Raw genomic sequence first — 20,866 nt, 5'->3', positions numbered from 1 at the left:
TATATATTTTTAAAAAATACAATTTTAACAGCATTTTTAAATAGATTTTACTAGTTAACACACAAACCCAAACTGGGCCCAATGACCATATTTATGAAACCTCAAGGGTGATTTTAGATTGTGACCGATTTCATAATTGTTCGTTAAATATTTTTTATTTAAAAATATATTAAAATAATATATTTTTATTTTTTAAATTTTTTTTCTAAACAATAAAAAATTATAAAGAAATAATTTAATTAAAAAAATCAAAAATTTTCAAAAATACTTTTCTAAACACAAAAACAAACAAATATCTCCAAATTTTCATTGAAACTCAAACTGATAAAGTATGTATAATTTCCACGAAAAACAGGCTCATGATACTATATTTTGCATCAACCACTACAAAAATTTGTTTCTCAGCAAGGCTTGAGTTCAACACCAATGCTGAGAAGAGTTTGGGCTGATTCTAATGCCTCCTCACCTCCAAGCTCCAAGATCTTCTCACCCATTATATCTACTTCACTGTCCATCGAGCACTTGCTTGAAGGCCTTCGACTAGATAAGCTTCTGTTTTTCTTGCAGCAGGCATTGTCTGCGGAAGCAGCCGGGGAAATCAGACAACTTTCTGAACCATGTCTTTTCTTAGGTACTGGAATATCATGTTCATGTCTTTTCTTAGGTGCTGGCATACCATGGTCATGTTTCCCTTCGTATGTTATAGTGGTGGATGTCGCCTCATCTGCAGCCCTCTCAACATGCTTACGAGCAGGACATGCTGACGATGTGCATCTGTAATAGCTCCTAACATTTCACCAAGGGATAGATAAAAGTAAGAATAATAAGGTTTAGAAGAGGAAACACAAGATAAAGAGTCTACGTAAGAAAATTTGAAGAGAATCTTGATTTGATAGACTTAGATTGGTTGGGAAAAGTATTCTCCAGGCCAAGTTCAAATATCAGACATGTGGAACCTTCAAGTTCAACAAGGTAAGAAAAAAGGAGTCCAACGCTATTTATAGGCGCGGCAGCAAAAGAGTGCCTTAAAATTAATTCCACTAAATGCACAAATTAGCATGAATCAAAATCTACCTTATGAATGAATTCCCTTTCAACATTTTCTGACCATACTTGCGCCATCGATAGCCATCATTTGAGCTCCCCTCATCAGGAACAGTGTGTACAGCGATTTCAGGCTCCTTTTTCAAGACAGGAACTGAATGTGCCGCACTTCTTTCTTTAATCCTGCTCGTTGACCAATTGAATTGAATTAGAAAACTCAAAACTAAAATAAATTTCAAGAGAGCCAAATTCCTAAAAGGACATGCCTTATTTTCAGCCTTGGTTCAGCACCATGCTTCTCCTGAACCTCGGTACCTGCAATCCCACAGGGGCCATTTTGTTGGGGTTCCACTGCCCTGGGACCAAAGCTGTAAAATGGTAACGCGATGCCAACGAAAATATTAGCAAAATAAACAGCAAAGACATTTTAAACTATCATGTTTTCTCAAATTACTTGCCATCGTTTTGACTCTGGCTCATCACCATTTTTCTCTTCAATCTTAGCCCCCACATTTCCATTAGAACTGCTTGAACTCTGTTGTTCTGATTCAGGCACATGCAGAGATGAACGCCTGCCATCTGCTGAACAGACAGAAATATCCGACCCATCTAGCTTTTGAACTGAAGGGTCTACAATTTGACTGCCTACAGTTGGCTTAGCAGATGATATAACCCTGATGCATTTTCTATGAGGGGGGTCATGATTATGGTCACCTATGTAAACAACATCAACAACACGACCAGATTGACAACAATGTTGAACCTTCTTCTTTGCATAGCAACTACAATGGACACATCTATAGTAGCTTCTTGAATTTTTAGAACCCTTCACTGGCTTCTGGCCATACTTCCTCCAGTTATAGCCATCCGCAAAGGGTGCATCCATAACAACACGTGGAAGACCAGTTTCATGGTGAGAATTTTGCTGGTCTATTACTAGTCCAAGTTCACACTTCGACATTGGCTTTTGAGTTACAGATGCTGAATGTGGGACAGATATTGCAGCTGGTATAACAGACAATGCTTCACTAGAAGTATTTGCACATTCAACCTGGTGTTCTAACCTGACCCAGTCTGCTTCAGGTTTTGTACCCACCTGAGCGTCCCGTTGGAACATCTCATTTTCCCCCTACAAAACAATTACTCTTATATAATTGACTACACTGACACTTTATAACAAAAAAACCAAAACTCATATCAGACTATGCAAATTGGACAAGCATCACATTCAATTGTCTCTGATGGATTCTCCATATTAATACTAATTGTCAACGCTCATTATAAAATTGTCATCAACAAACCAACAAAATCATTCCAAAATAGACCAAACAAAACAGCAAGTCTCATCATTTTGTTCTGACTTCATTATCACAAAAAAAAAACTCCAAACAACACCGCACCGCACCAAAACCAGCCAAACCCTTCTTACTAGTCAATGTTACCCTGCAAACTAAACCGAAATCACCCAAAAATTGAAAACAAAATAAACCCAGTTAAAAAAAAACCGAAAGATGCAAACTTTCATAGAGAAAAACAAATTCTTGATTAGAAACTACACAAGAATCTCTACCATTATAAACATAAACAAAAACAACCGAAGAAATCCAACAACACAGATAACAAACGGAAAAGTCAGATGAGTCCATTAATACACATAAAAGTTGATAAAAGACGAACCTGAAACCCTGATGAATTGGAGGAAGTCATGACTTTTTTGAGTAATTGGGAAAAAGAAGAACAATCATAGTTTTTAAATCCAATATCCGAATCTCCCCTATGGTATTTTCTCTGTTCTTGCATGGTTCTTTTAGGTTGTTTATATATAAAGTGAAAGTGTTTAAGGTTAAGTATTGGAAAGAAACAAAACAAAAATGAAAGACAGGAGAGTTCTTGTCTGTCTAAAACAAGGGTTTTGGTTTTGGTTTTAGAGGAGGAGAGGTAACTAACATCTGTGCCCTTTTGTTTCCTTTTTGACTCTTTGTTGACTTGACAGGGCGGTATTGTATTTTACTTCCACTTAGGGCTTTGACCATGGATTTGCTAGATATCTCCTTTTATTTATTATTCATTCATTCTTCCAACATCTTATTATTATGAATCAAATTATTCACTTTGCTCTTAAAATAAGATTACAATAGAGCTAGGATAGTCTTTCCCTATCACGTGTGAATCCTGTCGTGATGGCCAGGACCGGTTGCCAGTTCAGATCCTGCTCCTAGTTGGATCAAACTTCGAGGAAATAACTTTTTGTTTGTTCTTGGTCCAGCTGACCATCTTTATTGGTTTGAAAATAGGGGTTTAGACTGTAGTCTATAATCCTACACTGAACTGGTTCAACTTGAAATCCTGCCAACTCATTGGAGTCAAGCTATAAGAAAACTTTTTGGGAAGTTTTCTTCATCCGGCCTTGGATGGTGTGGCTTTATTCAAATTGAAAGCAGTGAATATTTTAGGTCGAATCTTTGACAGATGCATGAGAATAAAGAAGGTTCGGATTGGCAGCCAAATTGATTTCAGGATTTGCAGGCTTGCCATTCATGGGCCAAAAGCATGGAACCCAAGTTTAAGCTCCTGGTCCATCATCATTTACATGGTTAGAGCCCAAATGATAACTGGTCCCTGAAAGGGAAAAACAAGGTAACTTGCGCAATAGATGAAGGAACTCGGCTGAACTGATCAGACCATACCAACCTTGTAGTACTAGGTCATACAATGCACAGATTCAGGGGACATAACCTTGAAAAAACATATCCTACAAGTTAGCAATTCCCATTAACACGAAGGCAACAAGCAGATATACTACAATAATAGCTCAAGAAACCCGTGTTTCGAATTTCAAACTTATGCCCATGCTGAAAAGCTCTTGGCACCACTTTGCCCCATAAGGTACTAACGGAACTTGAGAAAGTCATCAACAGACTCACAAATCTGGCAGTAGGGACCCCTATCCTTGCGGTCACCGGGCACTGCCAGTTGGATCACGTTGGCCACATTTTTTGCATTTCTGGCAGATATGCATTTCAGAGGAGTCGCTGAAAGTGAAGAGGCACTCGTGCAGGTTTGCAGATGCACCATGAGCTATAAGGCAGTCACGCTCTATCTCACCGAACTTAATACCACCAAAACCTGCAACTGGATGACTTGTAAGTGGGTGCACTGGTCCAGTGTTGCGAAATTTAACTTTGTCTTCAGCCATGTGGATCAACCGCTGATAGAATATTGGTCCCACAAATACGAGAGAGCATACCATTTCACTGGTTCGACCATTGTAGACTCTTTCATTCCCCCATCTCGAAAATTTAGCCCTGCCTTACATATTTGATAGGATGTCACTCTCAGAATAACTTGAAAGAAAAACAAAAGCATGAACAGAAAGAGATGACAGGAACTTGGAATGGACAACAGCATGAAATTTTACAATAATGTGTGCCAGGACGGTGTAGTCTGGTACACTGAACCACCAAGAGTGAGACAGCATTGACTTTTTTATTATTTTTTTTATTCTAAAGCATTCTCATATAAAATGGAAGTTCAAAGAAATTACGTATTAACATTTACAAATGGCACGATTGCAGTCCAAAGAGTAGTATAAGTAAATGCAATGTCACCTGTGAAGCTGGTCTACGATGTCATCAACAGAGAGAGTGAAGACAGGAGTAGCGCATCTCTTCGAGCCACCACAGGCAATTCCCTTTCCCAAAGCAGCCTCTAATAATTGACCAGGTATTTGTCATGAAGGAAATGCATGTGGATTTATTACAATATCAGGAACAATTCCTTGAATTGTGAAAGGGAAGTTCTCTCGAGACCCTAGAAAGTCCAGAACACCCTTTTGCCCATATGCATGCTTGAGAGCTTATCTCCAGGACATGGAGATCGAACTTGCAACAGCGATTATGGAACAGAAAAATGACAGGAAATGTGTTTTAAGAACGTAATGCAATAAAGCCAAAAGCAACATCGATAATATGCAAAACACACCCACTCGCTCACCACACACATTTGTTTCAAAAGGACAAAGGGACTACACCAAAGAAAAAACAACCCCAGAAAAGTCCACCAACAATGAATTACATAAAATTGGTCTAGAGAGCAGCAAAATCAAACACGATTATCAGCTCTTTTGCATCCATGTATTTCTGTTTCACATCACCAGACCTTACATTTTCTACGTGTGTGAGCAGATGGTTATCCATCCGGGAATTGTGCTTGTATGTTGCCTGAAGCTAGAAATCAACTCTCAGATTTGCTACTTAAGGCAACAATAGAACCTTTCAATCATAAGAGTGAGACATTACAGTATCAAGAATTACCCTATCAAACACAGTACAGATGGTATCAGGTCAAAGTGCAATCACCAATAAAAGCCACAACTCTTAGATAGAATCATGTACCTGAACATCAACAAGAACTTTCATTCTTGCCAAATATGTCATATTCTGAAGTCTGGCATGCCAGTGACACTAACTGATGCCCGTTCCCTTTCACCATCTCTCTGTTTACACATGACATATCCAGGCTCACCAGCTACCTCACCAAATGAATCAAAGGCCCTCTGGAGTCCACTATCGATGAAGGCATTATATGAGTTGATTTGGTGGCTAATGAGACCATACTCGTCAAAAACAACGATGCTGCCTTCCTACAGAAACTTTGCAAAGTTTCTTCCCCCAAGTCATATAAGTTAGCTGTGTCCATCAAATCATCATCTATATCCATATCATCAATTCCAACCTTACTACTCGGACCCATCTCCTCCACATGATCTGATGATGCACCCATTTAATTCAAAATCTGCGAAAAAATAGATGACAGAAACATCAATGACAAAGCTGCAATCACAACTGAAACAATTTAACTCTTGCTGAAATGGAAGCAACATAGAACATACAAGTGAAAACAACTTAAGCTTTCAAGGCTCAGTAAAAAACAGTTATGAGAACCCTTTCCTGCTTAAATTAAGAATATCCTCAGAACATCATAAGTACTAAAACTCAACAAATCAAGCCCAAGTGCTCAAGCAGCATCAACATTTTACTCTACAAATATATTTCCTCTACCGCAAACGCCAGTAAGCATTTGGATTTCACTCTGAATTCCAAATGATAAAATAGTTTATCATCTAGGTTTCCTTTAAAACACCTTAAGAAAAATAGCTCATTAGAACTCTGATTAATAACCAAAATATGTCAAAAAAGGGCATATTTTTTTTATTATGAAAAACCAGAACTTTTGACAAAAAACAAAATCATATTCAACAACGTATCCATGTTATCATATTAATGCAAAAAAACTCATCTGTTTTTAGTCTCTCGCACTACTTTTTCCTTCCAACAAAAAAAAAATTGTAAACCTTAGTCATCTGGGTTTTTCTCTAACGCAACAAAACTGTCATCTAACCACTAGATTTCCACTAAAATGTGTAAAAAAAGGGGTATCACCTTACTTAGCACAGACAAAACAAAAACCCCAAAAGCTACAATAACCAGTTTTAACAAAATAAACCCAAAATGGGAAGCGAAAGATGTAAAAAATTAACAGAGAGTAGAGAAAACTTACATTAATCCCTAAGAAATATTTTCTTGATCAAAGTTTGAACCTTTAGGCCTTGAAATGAATGAAAAAAATTCTCTATGCACAATGTCAGTGTTAAATTTTGAAGGGTTTTTGGTTTTCGATCAAAGAGAGCTCTGAGTGAGTGATTTCCCAGAGAAAAAAGATTTCTTTTGGGAGTCAGTGGGGGTGCACTGTAAGGTGTGTCGCAGGGGAAATATTGTCATTCGGAAAGAAAGAGACCAATGCTTTGAGAGTATGGATTCTGGATATTTTGCGTTGTTGCTTTCAAAGAAACCCTGCAGAGAGACCGTCAAGCTACCATGTTACTAGAACGTGAATGTTGAAAAACTCTCAGCAGCTTGATGTCTCATCTACCATCTAGTTAATCGATGCAATAAAAAAACTGTAAGGTAGCGTCTCGTTAAGGAAGGAGACGGTGGAAGGAAAACCCTATTAATTACTCACTCAGCAGTCAGCACGATCAAATTACTACTCTACTGTGGAATAGAAAGTATATATTTTTTGTTTTAAAAAATATAAAAAACTTTTTTAACTTGTGATACGATCGAGCTCCAATTTTTACTCGCTCAGCACTATCGAAGAAGCTTACTGTGTATTTGCTATTAGGATAATTTTTATTATTCAAAAAAGTTGTTTTATAAAAATATTTTTAGTTGTAATAGATTTGAAAAAATATAAATTTTTATTAAAATTGTGGTTGAAATTGAAATTAAATAAAAAGTAGTTTAATGTATTTTTAGTTAAGAATGTTTTTTAAATTAAGGTTATAAAATAATTAAAAAAAACATATATTAATATTGATGGTTTTTAATTGAAATATTGTTGATTTAACTACTGTTATTAACTCATGAAATAAACAATATTTTATATAAAGTATTTTTTATTGTTTCATTAAACTATTTGTAATTCTATCACGTATGAGATTCATCCAACAAGGATTACAGTTTCCATGGTTTCCTGAGTGTGCAACAATATCATGTAAAATATCACTAGGAATAATTGAGATTGCGATCAAATTCTGCAAATAGTACATCATCATGAGATCTTCTTCTAATATAATTATGTAGTGTCATTGAATAATGTTAAATACTAGTTTTTCGAATAAAACACGATACCTGAGAAATTTTATTGGATTTTTTTTATTTTACTAGGTCAGATCCAATCCAATGCATTTAGGTTTGGGCCAGAACTCGTCCAGCCAAGAACAATATAGAATGAATTAATTCATTTTCCACTATTACGTGAACAGTAGAAACTCAGCTGCTGTTTGTAAAGCACAGAAATTGTGCTTTTATTAAACTTGAGGTACAACAGTGATTTATGATGGATCCCATCAAAATAAAATTTTGTTTTTAACTTAACCAAACATTAATATTTGTGGCTGACTATCAATCTTGCCCACAATCATAACCACAATATCAACAGATACTTAGTCGTGCAAAACTAACATATCAGTTAAAAATTATATTTTTTAGTATCAGTGATATAAAAAAATTTTGGGAGATTTTCGAAACTTAGTTCTATAAAAAAACTTATTTATTGGTCCATTTGTTATATGAATTTCTTGAAATTAGACCCGTAAGATCTAATTTGGTTAATTTTTTTGGATTTTTTAAATTTATTTTAAATTTTAAATTTTATATTATTTTTCTTTATATTTTAGAATTCTAATTATTTATCTAGTGTAGGTTGGTTCTTTTAAAGACTTTGTAAATCTCTATACATCATTTTTTTAATTAACATATAACAAAACTAAATATAAACATTTAACTTATGTTTTTATTTTTATATTTTTAACCGAATATTGTATCTTTTTATTTAATTCTTAAATCCAATGACAATATCTAAACGCAACCTAGCCTATCAGTGCCATTCCATTCCCATTTGTTGTTTTTTTTCTTTTAACAGTTACTTTCTTCATCATCCTTCCATGGCCTGTCTTCATTTCTTGACCATATAATTAAATACATGCTCATATGTGTCGTATTCTGCTCTTGCATGACTGCAGGCTCCAGCAAGATTGTCCAACGACGTCCTCATGAAACTTCCAGTTTAACAGACAAAATGGCCTTCCATCATTCTCCTCATTCAGTTCATGAGGTTCTTCCTACTTCAGCTCCTCTGCGGTTGGGTCACAGCATACATCACGCCAGGTCCTCTTCACCAATGCCTGGTTGAAGCAAACGTGGCGCTAAATTTAACTATGGTTTCGGATAACACAGAACTGGAAGAGCCTTTGCCTGCTTTTTTTAACGGGATAAGCTAACGAAAAACTCTAAATTGAAAAGTGACGCAAATGGAAGTGGAGGATACACTTTGCCTTGTCTCTCATATACACTTGATGTTTCACGTCATAGATTTCTGATGGCCATAGATTGCTGCAGTACGTAGAACTTCTTCACTTTATCGTTATCATAGTGCTTCCAGATGCTTCATATGCTTGTTCATCCTGAAACATAGGCCATGTCAAAGGATTTTAGAAGCAGGTTTTTTTACACAACTCATTGACTTTAGAGCTTCGACAATTTCAGAATTCTTAGTTGTATGTATAGTTCTGAAGGTAATGTTCTTGCCGCAATGTAATATCATTAGATTTTAGAGAACAGTTGTAACTATTCATCTACCATGTTCCTGTTAATTCTCCAAGGAAATATCATGTTAAGAGGTAATACTAGTAGCTTCAGTGTGATTGCTTGGGCAGGCAGTCCCCAACCGTAAATTCTTCTAGCAAATTTTATATTTTAGTAGTTGGTCTCGAATCTTATGATTCTTTTCTGAAAGATGAAATTTTTTTCCTTGGTTTTTTTTTTTTTCCTCTCTTTGAATGCTTAGCCTTTTGTCCAGACTTCGTTTGGTGTTTTAGGATAATTGTCCTGGTCAGATTATTTTTTACACTAAGTTTGTCTCTCTAGGGTTTGATTTGCCACAATCTTTTCTGGACGATTCTGCTTTTGCTCAATTTAGATGGCAGTAAAATAGGTGACCTGCCTTCTAAATTTCAATGGAGTTTTGCCCTTCTCTTAAAAAAATGCTGGCTCCACCTATCTCTGAAAAACTAAACAAAAAAAGTCGGTCCCTCGACGAAATAGAGGCTGGCCTTGGCTAGTTTCTGTTTCAAGCCTTTTCTTCTATAATACCAGATAAGCATATAGCGGATGGAACCCTCATGGTTCTTCAAGTTTGCCACATCTTTTTCTAGGAACTTTTCTTCTTCCTGGCTCTCTGGGTTTGTAATATAACTACGTTGGAAAACACAAAAATTGCACAAGCTGCAGTATGTAGTTAGAAAAACGACAAAGGAAAGAAGAATCATTATTTATTGGGCTTCAAAATTCACCTTAAGCTATTCAAATTGATGAACAGAAATTTGTACATGAACACAAAGACCTGTACTCGTATTGCTCAGTACAACAAAAGCAAAACGGAAATCTTCAGTTTCAATCGCAGCCCATCTGTCCTTTGTCTGCGTTACTCCATGTCCAATATTTGGCAGATACTGTGCAATCCAAAGGCAAAACAGTTTTATTACCAAACACCAATCGCAGTAACTCATGAACAATCCACTATCAAAAGTTGCTGTACATTAGATGCTCAAGTTAAGGACTAAGAAGTTTTGCACAGTGACGTGAATTGAGTTTCGAGGATTCTGGAAGGTGACAAGAAATAAGACAGGCAGTGTCTTTCCACCAAGAAACTTCCATTTCTTTCTCCCGAAGCTTGTGCCTAGCACATTCTATCATACCTTCTAGCTCTCTTATCTGTTCTTGCTGTCTTGATTCCAGTAATTCGTGCAACCTTCTCTCCAATTCATGAGGCGAAACACCACAATGCTCTTCAGAACCTGCTGCTTTTTCAAATTTGAAAGCAACTACTTCTCCAGAACTAACAGTCTGGCTTTTTGAAGTAGCAGTGTTCACATCGGTGACCTTCCATTTCAAATTTCCAGAACTTACAATCTGGCTTTTTGAAGTAGCTGTGTTGTCATTGGTGACCTGCCATTTAAAAATTCCAAAACTGAGTAGATGCAACTATGAACATGTAATATTGTGGCAGGAAGATGAACAGAAAATAATCCTGGAAAACTTAGGGTCTAAACACGTCCTAATTTGCAATAGAACTTCCATGAATCTTTAAGGACAGGGAATCCAAGACAAATGGACTGGATATAAAATACAATTCCAGTGAGCAGATTGGTTACGAATTCAATTGTCATATTTTAGAAAGACATTTATAGTTAACATAAACATGAGAGCAATGAAATGGAACCATTGGCCATAGGTCCTCAAAATTTCAAAACCATTTCTCCATTGAAAGACAGAAATTCCATGATTCCAAGAGAAATAACAAACCACAGAAATCAACACATGATTCAGCTTACACTTCTCCCTTTCTGTTGTGGATGTTTCACCGAATTCTCGACTGTATCCAAGTGAAGTTGCAAACTCTGAAGCTCAACTTCAAGTTCCGCCTCAAGTTTATCCCTTCCTTCTGAACACTCTCCTTTCTTAGGTGTCTCATATCTCAAAGACTGGCCACAAACTGTAATTGTTGATGACCCTGGCAAAACATGACAGTGTAAGGATTTCCGGAGAAAGTTGGTTTTCAAAATCCAGACCATCTGCAATACCTGTGGTGGAATAAGCACACATTTCATTCATCTCAGATGGCTTAGAGAGCCCGTCTTTCTTTTGCAATTCCTCCCTCACATCTTCAAGAAGCTTCTCCATTTGCATTCGCGTTTTCATTATCTTATCAAGTTCATTTTTACTCTTTGCAATTTGATACAATAGACAACATCCAACTCCAAGGTTGACAGTAGCCTCCCTGTTACACTGTCCTGAAAATAATTTCAAGACAACAACATTAAACATGTAAAAACTCTTCCTTGTATATATGAAGAAAGAAAGTACATCGCGACACCTGCTTCCATAACATTACATTACTACATATTACTTTCAATTGCAAAAACAGAAGTACTCAGTTGCAACAAAATAAGTCTATGAACAATTGCACAAAAATTTAACTGGGTTTCTCGTAATTTTCATATGAACAAATTAATCATAATTTTTATGGATTCTTCTTTTCTTTCTGGGTTTCTCATAATTTCAGTATAATAGGAAAGAAACTCCACAAAAGCACCAAAAAGGGAAAAGGATTAATTTTTTAGTCTTCTATCGCTCCTATTCACAAAAGTTTTATGCCAAAACAAAATTTACCTGGATTGGCAGTCTGGGAAGCCGAATTCAAGGAAGCCTCGCCGTTGAATCCATTCGTCGAACTGTTAACCTGCACAATCCGATCACCAGCCAATCCATTCCTTTTACTCTCTTTCTTTCTCTTCCGCCTCAAATCAGAGAGCCACCGAGCAATGCGAGAAAGGTAACAGTGTGCAAACTTGCGCCGCTCTCTACAGCCCAACCCTTCTTCCATCATCAACAACTCCTACAAAAGTCTTTGTTGAAAGACAAGATATCGGCAATACCAAAAATAAGAAGAGAACCGTCGTGGGTTTTTTGAGATTCTAAATGGGGAGATGGAGAAAGAAAAAAACAAGGGTTTGGGGCTTTAAAAATGGAGCCTTGGTGACGAATCTTCATGGGGATTAGGAGATTCAGATTTTTTGGGAAGGGAATTAAATGTGAGGGATAGAGTGGAGGTGTGTTTGGATTGTTGGAAAATTTGGAGGGAAAGTTATAAATGTTGTGCTCTGTTTCTTACTTTGCTTTGTCTCTGTGTTTATATGATTGATTGAATTTATGAGCGCCAAACATGTGTGTTGAATTTATACCTAAATTTAAAGGAAATAATTAATACTATTTTAGTGATAATAATTCTATAATTGATGGTAATAAAATTAAATTCTTGTTTGTTTCGTGTAAAACACTTTCCTCAAGCTATTTCGTGTTTTCTTTTTCACAAAAGCAATAACTAAGTTACCTTTAAAATTAATTAGATTGGCATCCAAGGGTTCTTTATGTTTTAAACTTGGTTTTTTTTTTTAGTAATAATTAGGTTTACTATAGAGAAATTTAGTATTTTAATAAATATAAAATATAATTTAAAAGTAAAAAATAGTTAGCATGTGTATTAGACATGCTAATGTATCAGACATGTCTCCAGATTAGGTTGCGCATGAGACCGCGTACGGTGTCCAAAACGAATTTTTTTTATGTAGTTAGAATTGTATCGGTAACCTCTCTTTTTGTAAGCGGCACACGTGTAGCTTACCAATTTTTGGTATGGCATCAACAATATTTTTTTCCTCTTTATTTTATCTTTTCTTTTTGATTTTCACATCTAATCCTTTAAAATTTCAAAGAGCATTTCAATTTGTTTTTCCTTAAAATTTGGTTTATGTTTTTTTTATTACTATTTGCTTTATTTGAAGTAATTTATAAAATTAAATAGTTTTTTAATTTCATCTTCTTTCAGTTTTTTTATTTGTCAAATTTAGTCCTTATTCTCTTGATAAACATGAAAAAAATTAAAAAATATATATTTTTCAGTTCATTTTTCATGACATAGTCAATCATTATAAATTATTTTCCAGCTTATTTTACATGCACTAACAAGCATAAAAAAATCATTTTTTTAGAAATCAACACTTCATGAAAACTATTTTCCAAGATCAAACTATTTTTAACAAATGAGGTACAAATTAGTCACCAATCTTCAAAAAAATGTAAAAGTGATTTACTGGTCCTTGTCCGAAAAAATAGTGGATTTGGGTTTAAGTCAAGTATCACGCATCCAAAAAGTTCAAGTCGAATTGTTCGAGCAATATATTATTTCGATCTATGTGTATATGTGCTCAAATTGAAGGGAAAAAATCATTTGTTTCTGGTTGGAATAGAATTATATATTGGTTGAACAAAATAAAGATAAATTATCCAATAATAATTTGGTTCGGTTCAAAATCACAAGAACTTAATTTTGAATTGTAGTTTCTGAGGTTATTTTGTGTAAACGAAGTAGTAATGACTAACTAGATGCATTGATCTTGATCAGGAAAATGATTGAGTTTAGAGGTAAATATTACATTTCTTTCAAACAAATCAATATACATTAGCATACTTTATCAACATATAAATCATACAATTGAAGAAAAATTCTTAAAAGGGTACAAGATTTCCATATAAAACGTATAAGTTCTTGAAATTTTAATTAACTTGATTAGGACATAAATTATTTTATTGACCGTGTTATAGTTTGGATTGAAAAAGAATTGAATATAAAAAAATATATTTAGACAAAAACTTTTTGAGATTATTATGAAACTCGATACAATGATTTAAATTTAAAAAATTTCAACCCAATTATTTATTTAACTTGACTTTTAAATTAAATTGTTTGGGAGATATTTAAACATGACTTTGTTCATAAGGTAAGTTTAAAAAAAACTCAACTCAATAGTGAATGATATAATTAAATAAAAATTTATATTAAAAAATAAAATTAGAAAAGAAATCACAAAAAAAACTAAGAAACCCAAAGGAATTAAAAACCTCATATTAAAGAATGGAGTTGAAAAAAAAAGATAAAAAAATACCAAATTTTTTTTATTATATGATAAAAAATACAAATATCAATTTACTACCAACTAAATACTGAATGATAAAAGTAAATAAACACTTCATTGACACTTGAGCCTTCTTCAGACCTGCACACTTGGGGTTTTGTTAATAGGCTCGTGGTTTTCTTTATTGGCCATTTGGGTTTTATGGTTTTTTTATTAATTTTATTATGTTAAATTTTAATTTTTTGGGTTATTTAACTTTTTTTTTCATTTAATATTGTAAATAAGTTACATTTTGTAAACACAACATTTACTTAGTGTTTAATTTTCCAATCACAATTTTTTTATATATTATGTTTTGAAACTGCTTCGCTAAAATCTCCTGCAGATGTATTATTTCACCAAAATTTTAAATTTGATGTGCTAATAATCTAAAATAGCTAGATAAAAGTAGAACAAACAAGCATAGCCCAAGTAGTCAGCCATGGACACCGTGAAGAGGAGGCGCCTTACTGATATTCGAGTACACCCAGGTTAGGACTTGGTAAACTAACCTTCCTTCACCAACTAAAAGAACAAATAATACACTCATTCAATGCAAACACATGCCTGGGATTGTGTTTTCTTAAAAGACAATGACCATAAACCTACAAGTATTGGCTCCACCATAGCTTGTTAGAATCAAGAAAAAATAAATCTACATTTTTAAAAAATTTAAAATTATTATTTTTTATATTTTCAGATTATTTTAATATACTAATATTAAAATTAATTAAAAAAATGTAAAATGATGGAATAAAAAAATTGACCAACCAACAAGATTTTTTAAGATCAGGACTTGTTTGTCAATCATTAAATTGTTCAGGATTGATTCGTAGCTATCTCAACACTAATAATGCTTTGAATATTTCTTTTTTTTTTATGATATTTATTGATTGGATGGAGCATATGGTGACATCATTGTCCAAAATTTAAATACTATCTTTTTTTTTTTAATATATAGAATAAATTATGATTTATTTGAGAGCAATCATACTAATTTAATGCTGCCTTGTAAAAGGAAGATAGTGAAAGAACAAAAACCGAAATAAACAACAAAGCAGAGGGGATTAGGATAATTTATTTGGCTTAATTAGTAATTGTACCATTTGTCTTAAGCACCTAAATTCAGGGAACGGAGAATAGAGTTTCTTCCTTTATTTATCAAGTTTAAAATGGTAATTAAGTTGTCCATATAACTCTATAATTTTAAAACCTATTCCGAGACAAGGCTCCAGCATGAATCCAGAGAGTTTGTCTAGGATAACACCTTTTTTTTTAAAAAAAATAATAATAATAAGTCAATGGATTTTACCTAACCAATTTAGATTTTTGATCAACCAGTCAATTCGTTTCTATATTTTGTTTTTTTAACTTGTATTGATTTATGTTATAGATCAATCGTGTTCTAGATCGATCTATATAGCCAATTTAAGTTTTATAACTAGATCTTATTCTTAAAAATAATCATTATTTTTTAAGAAACAATTGTAGATTGAAAATTAAAAACTTGGAACCTTGAGTTAAATACATGTTCTAGTACATGACTTCATTTGATTTGTGAATGGGTAACATCTCAAACATAAAATACATGTTAATTTTGCATAGTTTAGCTACATACCAAAAGAAAAATTATAATAGCTTCACTTTATGCATAAATATATAATGTTCGAAACTCAATTCAAGATCTCACATCTAAGTGTTTAAGATAGATATTGGTTTAATAAAAAGGTTATGATGTATTACATTATGCACATAAGTTAATATAAATAACAATAACATTTTTTTATCATATCATTTGTAATTTGTTTTGTTTCCATTATTACAATAAGTGGAAGTCTGAAGATTTATTCAACATATTATACGGTTCATTGAAATTAAATTTAACAGAGAAAGAACGAGTTTGTGATATATAGGATTCGGTCTTGATGGAACAAGTATCTTAACACCAAAGTTGTGATGAATGAGGTATGGTCTTGATGAAACAACTATCTTGACACCAAGGTTGTGATGTATAGGGTCATACCCTAATAAAGTAGTCCTTTTGACACCAAAGTTATGATATATTAGGTCTAGCTCCAATAGAACAATCCTTTTAATACCTTTGATGTTATGTAAAGGGTTTGGACCCGATGGAATAACTATCTTAACACCAAGATTGTGATGTATAGGATTAGAATTGATCGAACAATTCTTTTGACACCAAGGTTAGAATATATCAGGTCTGGCTATGATGAAATAATCCTCTTAATGTATATGATGTTATGTGAGGGGTTTGACCTTGATGAAATGATCATGTTTACACTTATATTCTTAAATATTGTGGTTTAATACCATTTGTCAATAATAATAAAAAACTAAAAGCAATATCATTTTCAACTCATAGCTATTTATTATCACCACAGTAAAAAAAATGATAGTTTGATTAATAATTGAAAGTGATGCCATGTGTGTGTATATGTATATATAATTGCTAAAGGTCATTTATAAAATTAATTTCTTAGGTTCATTGTTGAATTTGAATTTATAGTAAAAAACTAGGGAATGAAAGAAGAATTCTTGAAATGGTAAAACATTTAATACAAAACATATAAGTTTATAAAAAAAAATTAATTGATTCAATTAGAAAATATATTGCTTATGATATTTATTTTTAGTAATCAATCTAAAAAAATGAAGAAACAAAGGCATGATCATTACGAAAATACTCAATCAGGTTTGGATTTGATATATGAATTTAAGGATTTACATTAAATATGATATACTCGAGGTAAAGATGTATCCTTATATCTCATCTATGAAAAAACTACGTGACACGTGGAGGTATTATGGTTTATTACCAGCGTATTCCAATATTCAGATAGAGCTTAGATAAATATAGAACAAACAAGCATAAATCAAGCCAACCATTAACATAGGAAAGTGTCTCATTAAGATTCGAGTACATTCGAGTCTAGATTTAATAGACTGACTTATCTACCCTTACTTACCAGAACTTTAAAACAAATCATATAACTTTTTTAAAATTTCATTTAACTCGATTAGGGTATAAATGAATCATAATACTTTTAAGTAATTAATCTAAAAAATCAAATGTTTAATCATCATAAGGATACTTATTTAGGCTTGATTTTTATACATGAATTTAAGGATACATTGGCTATGATACTCAAGGTAAAGATGTATCTCTAGATTCAATCCATGATAAAATTGTGTGGCACTGGGGGTATTATAGTCTATTACCAGCCTACTCCAATATTTAGATTGAGCCTAGATAAATACAGAACAAACAAGTATAGCTCGAGCCAACCATCGACATTATTGAAGAAAAATGTCCCACCAAGATTTGAGTACATCCGAGTCTAGATCTAGCAAACTAACCTACCTACCTTCACCTATAAAAAAATTAATACAAAACATATAACTTTTAATTTTTTTAATTAATTTACTTAGGGTATAAATTGGTCGCGATAAATTCAGTAATTTATCTAAAAAATCAAAAGTATAATCATTATGGAGATACTCGTCTAGGTTTGATTTTTATATATGAATTTAAGGATTTACATTAGCTATAATATACTTAAGGTAAAGATGTATCCTTAGATCCAATTTATGACAGAACTGTTTGAATTGTAGGGGTATTATAGTCTATTACCAACTTATTCCAATATTCAAATAAAGTTTAGATGAATACAGAACAAACGAGTATAGACCAGGCCAACCATTAACATTATTAATTAAAAGTGCCTCATTAAGATTTGAGTTTGGATCCAGTAGATTGACCTACCTACCAATACCTACCAAAATTTTAAAACGAAACATGTAACTTTTCAATTTTAATAAGTAATATTGATTTACTTATTAAACAAACATTCAAATTAAATGTGTATTTGATAATGTGGTGCAAAATGTTTTTTAATTGAAAGTGAATCGAAATGATTTTTTTTTTAATTTTTAACATCAGCATATAAAAACCATAAAACTTTAAATGCATTGATTTGATGTCTTTTAGACAAAAAAAGTTTTTGAAAAAATACTTTGAAAAAAAAGAGATTACTATAATGTCAAACATAAACTTCTTCTGTTATCTAAATGTCTTCATTGATTTCTCTAATCATGTTATTATGAAAAGTGGAAGAACACTAAGCAAATGAAAACATAACACAAATGTCAACTTTTTTTTATCTTTATAATGAGAAGCAAAAAGGCCATGAGATGATGGCTTGGTTAATGCTTAATTATGGACTTTGACAAGATATTGGATAACGAGATTTGATAGACCAATTGTGTTTTTTTTTTAAAGGTTTAATTTTGTCATGTTTTATATTAGGAAATAAGTCTGATCAATTATATTTTTTAGGACAAGATGAATATTTAATTCATTAAATAACCTTAAATGGTCCCTAAAGTTTTCTCCTTTATTCATTTTAATACTCCTACTAGAATTTTGGCACCAACTAATTAGATTTGTTGTTTTTTTAGTCATTTTACCCTTTTACGGATGTTCATATGGTTATACATGGTAGTCATTCAATGGTCATGGGTTATATAAAGCATAGTTATATGACTCGACTTAGTTGACAAGTCAATTCGGTGATATACTGATTCGGAGCCAAGCTTGAGCTGGGTTTCTTATGGAATAATATCTTTTTTTTAATTAAAATGATGTCATTTTATTTTAAAAAAACTGAAAACAAATTTTTCTGGTAAAAAATTAGATTGACTCATTGATCCGTGAATTGACCTAGCTAAACCAAAATGAAAAATCAAATACTAAGATATTTATTTGAGACTGTGATAACCTCATAAAAAACAAACCAAACAAAGTTATTAAACCCCGTGAAACCCATGACCATGGTCATAGGTTTGACGGGTTAAACTAGAAAAATCAGGTAAATTCAATATGTTATCGTCTTAATATTAAAAAAAAAAGATGTCATCTTGTTTTTTTTAAGCCAGACCAAATTTTTACTGGTCATTCAAGTAGCTTTTAGACCCTCCAAGTTGATTGGGTCACGTTGGAATAACCCTCACATGGTTTAACTTGAAACTCAGGCTAGGCAAGAAATTGAATCTAGTCCTTTAAAGGTTGACTTGATGGACAAAATTTAATAACAATGTCAAACAATTTATTATTGCTTGATTTTTTTATATATATTCAAAAACTTTTTAATTCAATTAGCAATATATCGCGATACAATAAATTAATGTCTTGTAAAAGAACTTGAATAGGTAAGTTTTTTTTCTTTTTTACAAATTCAAACAACACACACAAGATGTGGATGCAAAGTTTTGTAGTTAAACCTTCGGTTCATGAAATATTAGCTTTGAATAAAATACATGGCACCTAACTTGATAGAAGACTAAACATATCAATAACTAACAAAACTTTTTCTTGGCAAGTTAGTAGCATAAGCTAGATTTTGGGTGTTAAACTTGGTCGTACGAATTGATTTAGAAAATCTATAATCTAAGCTAAATTTTAATTTAAATTGGAAAACACAATGACTAGGTTAAATCCGACTGACTCATAGATTAGGTTGACTTAGCCAAACTTAGTTAAGTCAACACTAATATTTTTTGTAAAAGAATGAAACGACATTGTTTTAATAAAGAATGATTAATCTAAGTTGATTTGATGAATCCAAACTTTTTTCAAAGTTAGTCTCGATAATTGCAATTTTTCAATTATAATAATATAATAAAAAATTACCTTCTATTATGCGGTTGATAATCATTTGATCTATTGATGAATTAAGAAAACATCATTCAATGGTGGTGTCATGTAATCTAAGACCCGTGGATCTAATTTATTATATCCAAGTTTAGTGATGTTTAATAAACCCATTGAAATTAAAGATTGATCATTAATTTACATCCAGTCTAACTTAATCTCTATTTTACAAAATTAGCAAATAAAATTATATAATTGAGAAAAATATGTTTAGTTTATAAATATACAATATAATTAGTATACAGTGACTTATAATCATAACAAAAAGACTGGCATGCTTACTAAACAAATATATAATATTGTATAAATGATCAAATCACAATCATAACATTTATACTCAGGTGTAAGATTAAACAAAACTAAAAGAATATTTACTTGTTAAAGCAATTTAAAATTAATTAAGTTTTGTTATTGTCAATGATCAATTATTTGTCATAAGGTTTTATTCCTCCTTACTATGTGCAATAAGATTTTCTTCAATAAGTCTCCTATGATTTAACAACATCACCTTATATAGGTGTACTCGTAAACAAAATCCAACAAACTAAGAAAATAATACTAAATTAACCCTCTATAAGGTTAAACCTAAGCTTTAGATTAAGAAAAACTTTGATAGGAAATGAATGTTTAAAACAAAAAAACCAATGTTAGAAAACAAGGTGAAGAAGAGTATCAAATTCTGTCAAAATAATGCAGAATTAACCAACTTTAAATACTCTTCTTCAACCCATTTGTATAAAGAGTTTTAAGAGATAAAAGTTGATGGATTTACCTTACTAACAACTTTAATTACCCATAGTAAACCAGAATTAAACATGTATATTTTTTTATTTAAATCAGATGACTTTTGAGTTGGAAAATTTGTTTAGGTGGTATTGAAAAAGTTTTGAAAAAAATAATTAGATTCTTCCTTCTATGGATTGGACAAACCAATGAGTAAAAAAAATTCTTCATAG

General features: G+C 32.3%; 2 protein-coding genes and 1 pseudogene across 2 annotated transcripts; all 3 read right to left on the bottom strand.

The window, feature by feature from the left end:
* Positions 1-285: 285 nt before the first annotated feature.
* LOC18100707 (probable WRKY transcription factor 32) lies at positions 286-3,114 on the bottom strand. The gene is made up of 5 exons (XM_006382047.3): positions 2,722-3,114; positions 1,503-2,173; positions 1,311-1,412; positions 1,075-1,227; positions 286-786 (listed from the first exon to the last, which is right to left on the bottom strand). The coding sequence occupies exons 1-5, from the start codon at positions 2,842-2,844 to the stop codon at positions 402-404; spliced, it is 1,434 nt and encodes a 477-aa protein (XP_006382109.3). The 5' UTR covers positions 2,845-3,114; the 3' UTR covers positions 286-401.
* A 584-nt stretch (positions 3,115-3,698) lies between these two features.
* LOC7489152 (DNA-directed RNA polymerase D subunit 2b-like) lies at positions 3,699-5,826 on the bottom strand (annotated as a pseudogene).
* A 4,094-nt stretch (positions 5,827-9,920) lies between these two features.
* On the bottom strand, positions 9,921-12,357 carry LOC7468687 (protein POLAR LOCALIZATION DURING ASYMMETRIC DIVISION AND REDISTRIBUTION). Its single transcript, XM_024603589.2, has 4 exons — positions 11,838-12,357; positions 11,249-11,458; positions 11,000-11,178; positions 9,921-10,613 (listed from the first exon to the last, which is right to left on the bottom strand). The coding sequence occupies exons 1-4, from the start codon at positions 12,052-12,054 to the stop codon at positions 10,218-10,220; spliced, it is 1,002 nt and encodes a 333-aa protein (XP_024459357.1). The 5' UTR covers positions 12,055-12,357; the 3' UTR covers positions 9,921-10,217.
* Positions 12,358-20,866: the final 8,509 nt, after the last annotated feature.

The sequence above is a fragment of the Populus trichocarpa genome, chromosome 6 (genome assembly GCF_000002775.5).
Source record: "Populus trichocarpa isolate Nisqually-1 chromosome 6, P.trichocarpa_v4.1, whole genome shotgun sequence".
NCBI classification, from domain to species: Eukaryota; Viridiplantae; Streptophyta; class Magnoliopsida; order Malpighiales; family Salicaceae; genus Populus; species Populus trichocarpa.
This window is presented reverse-complemented; position numbering and strand designations above follow the sequence as displayed.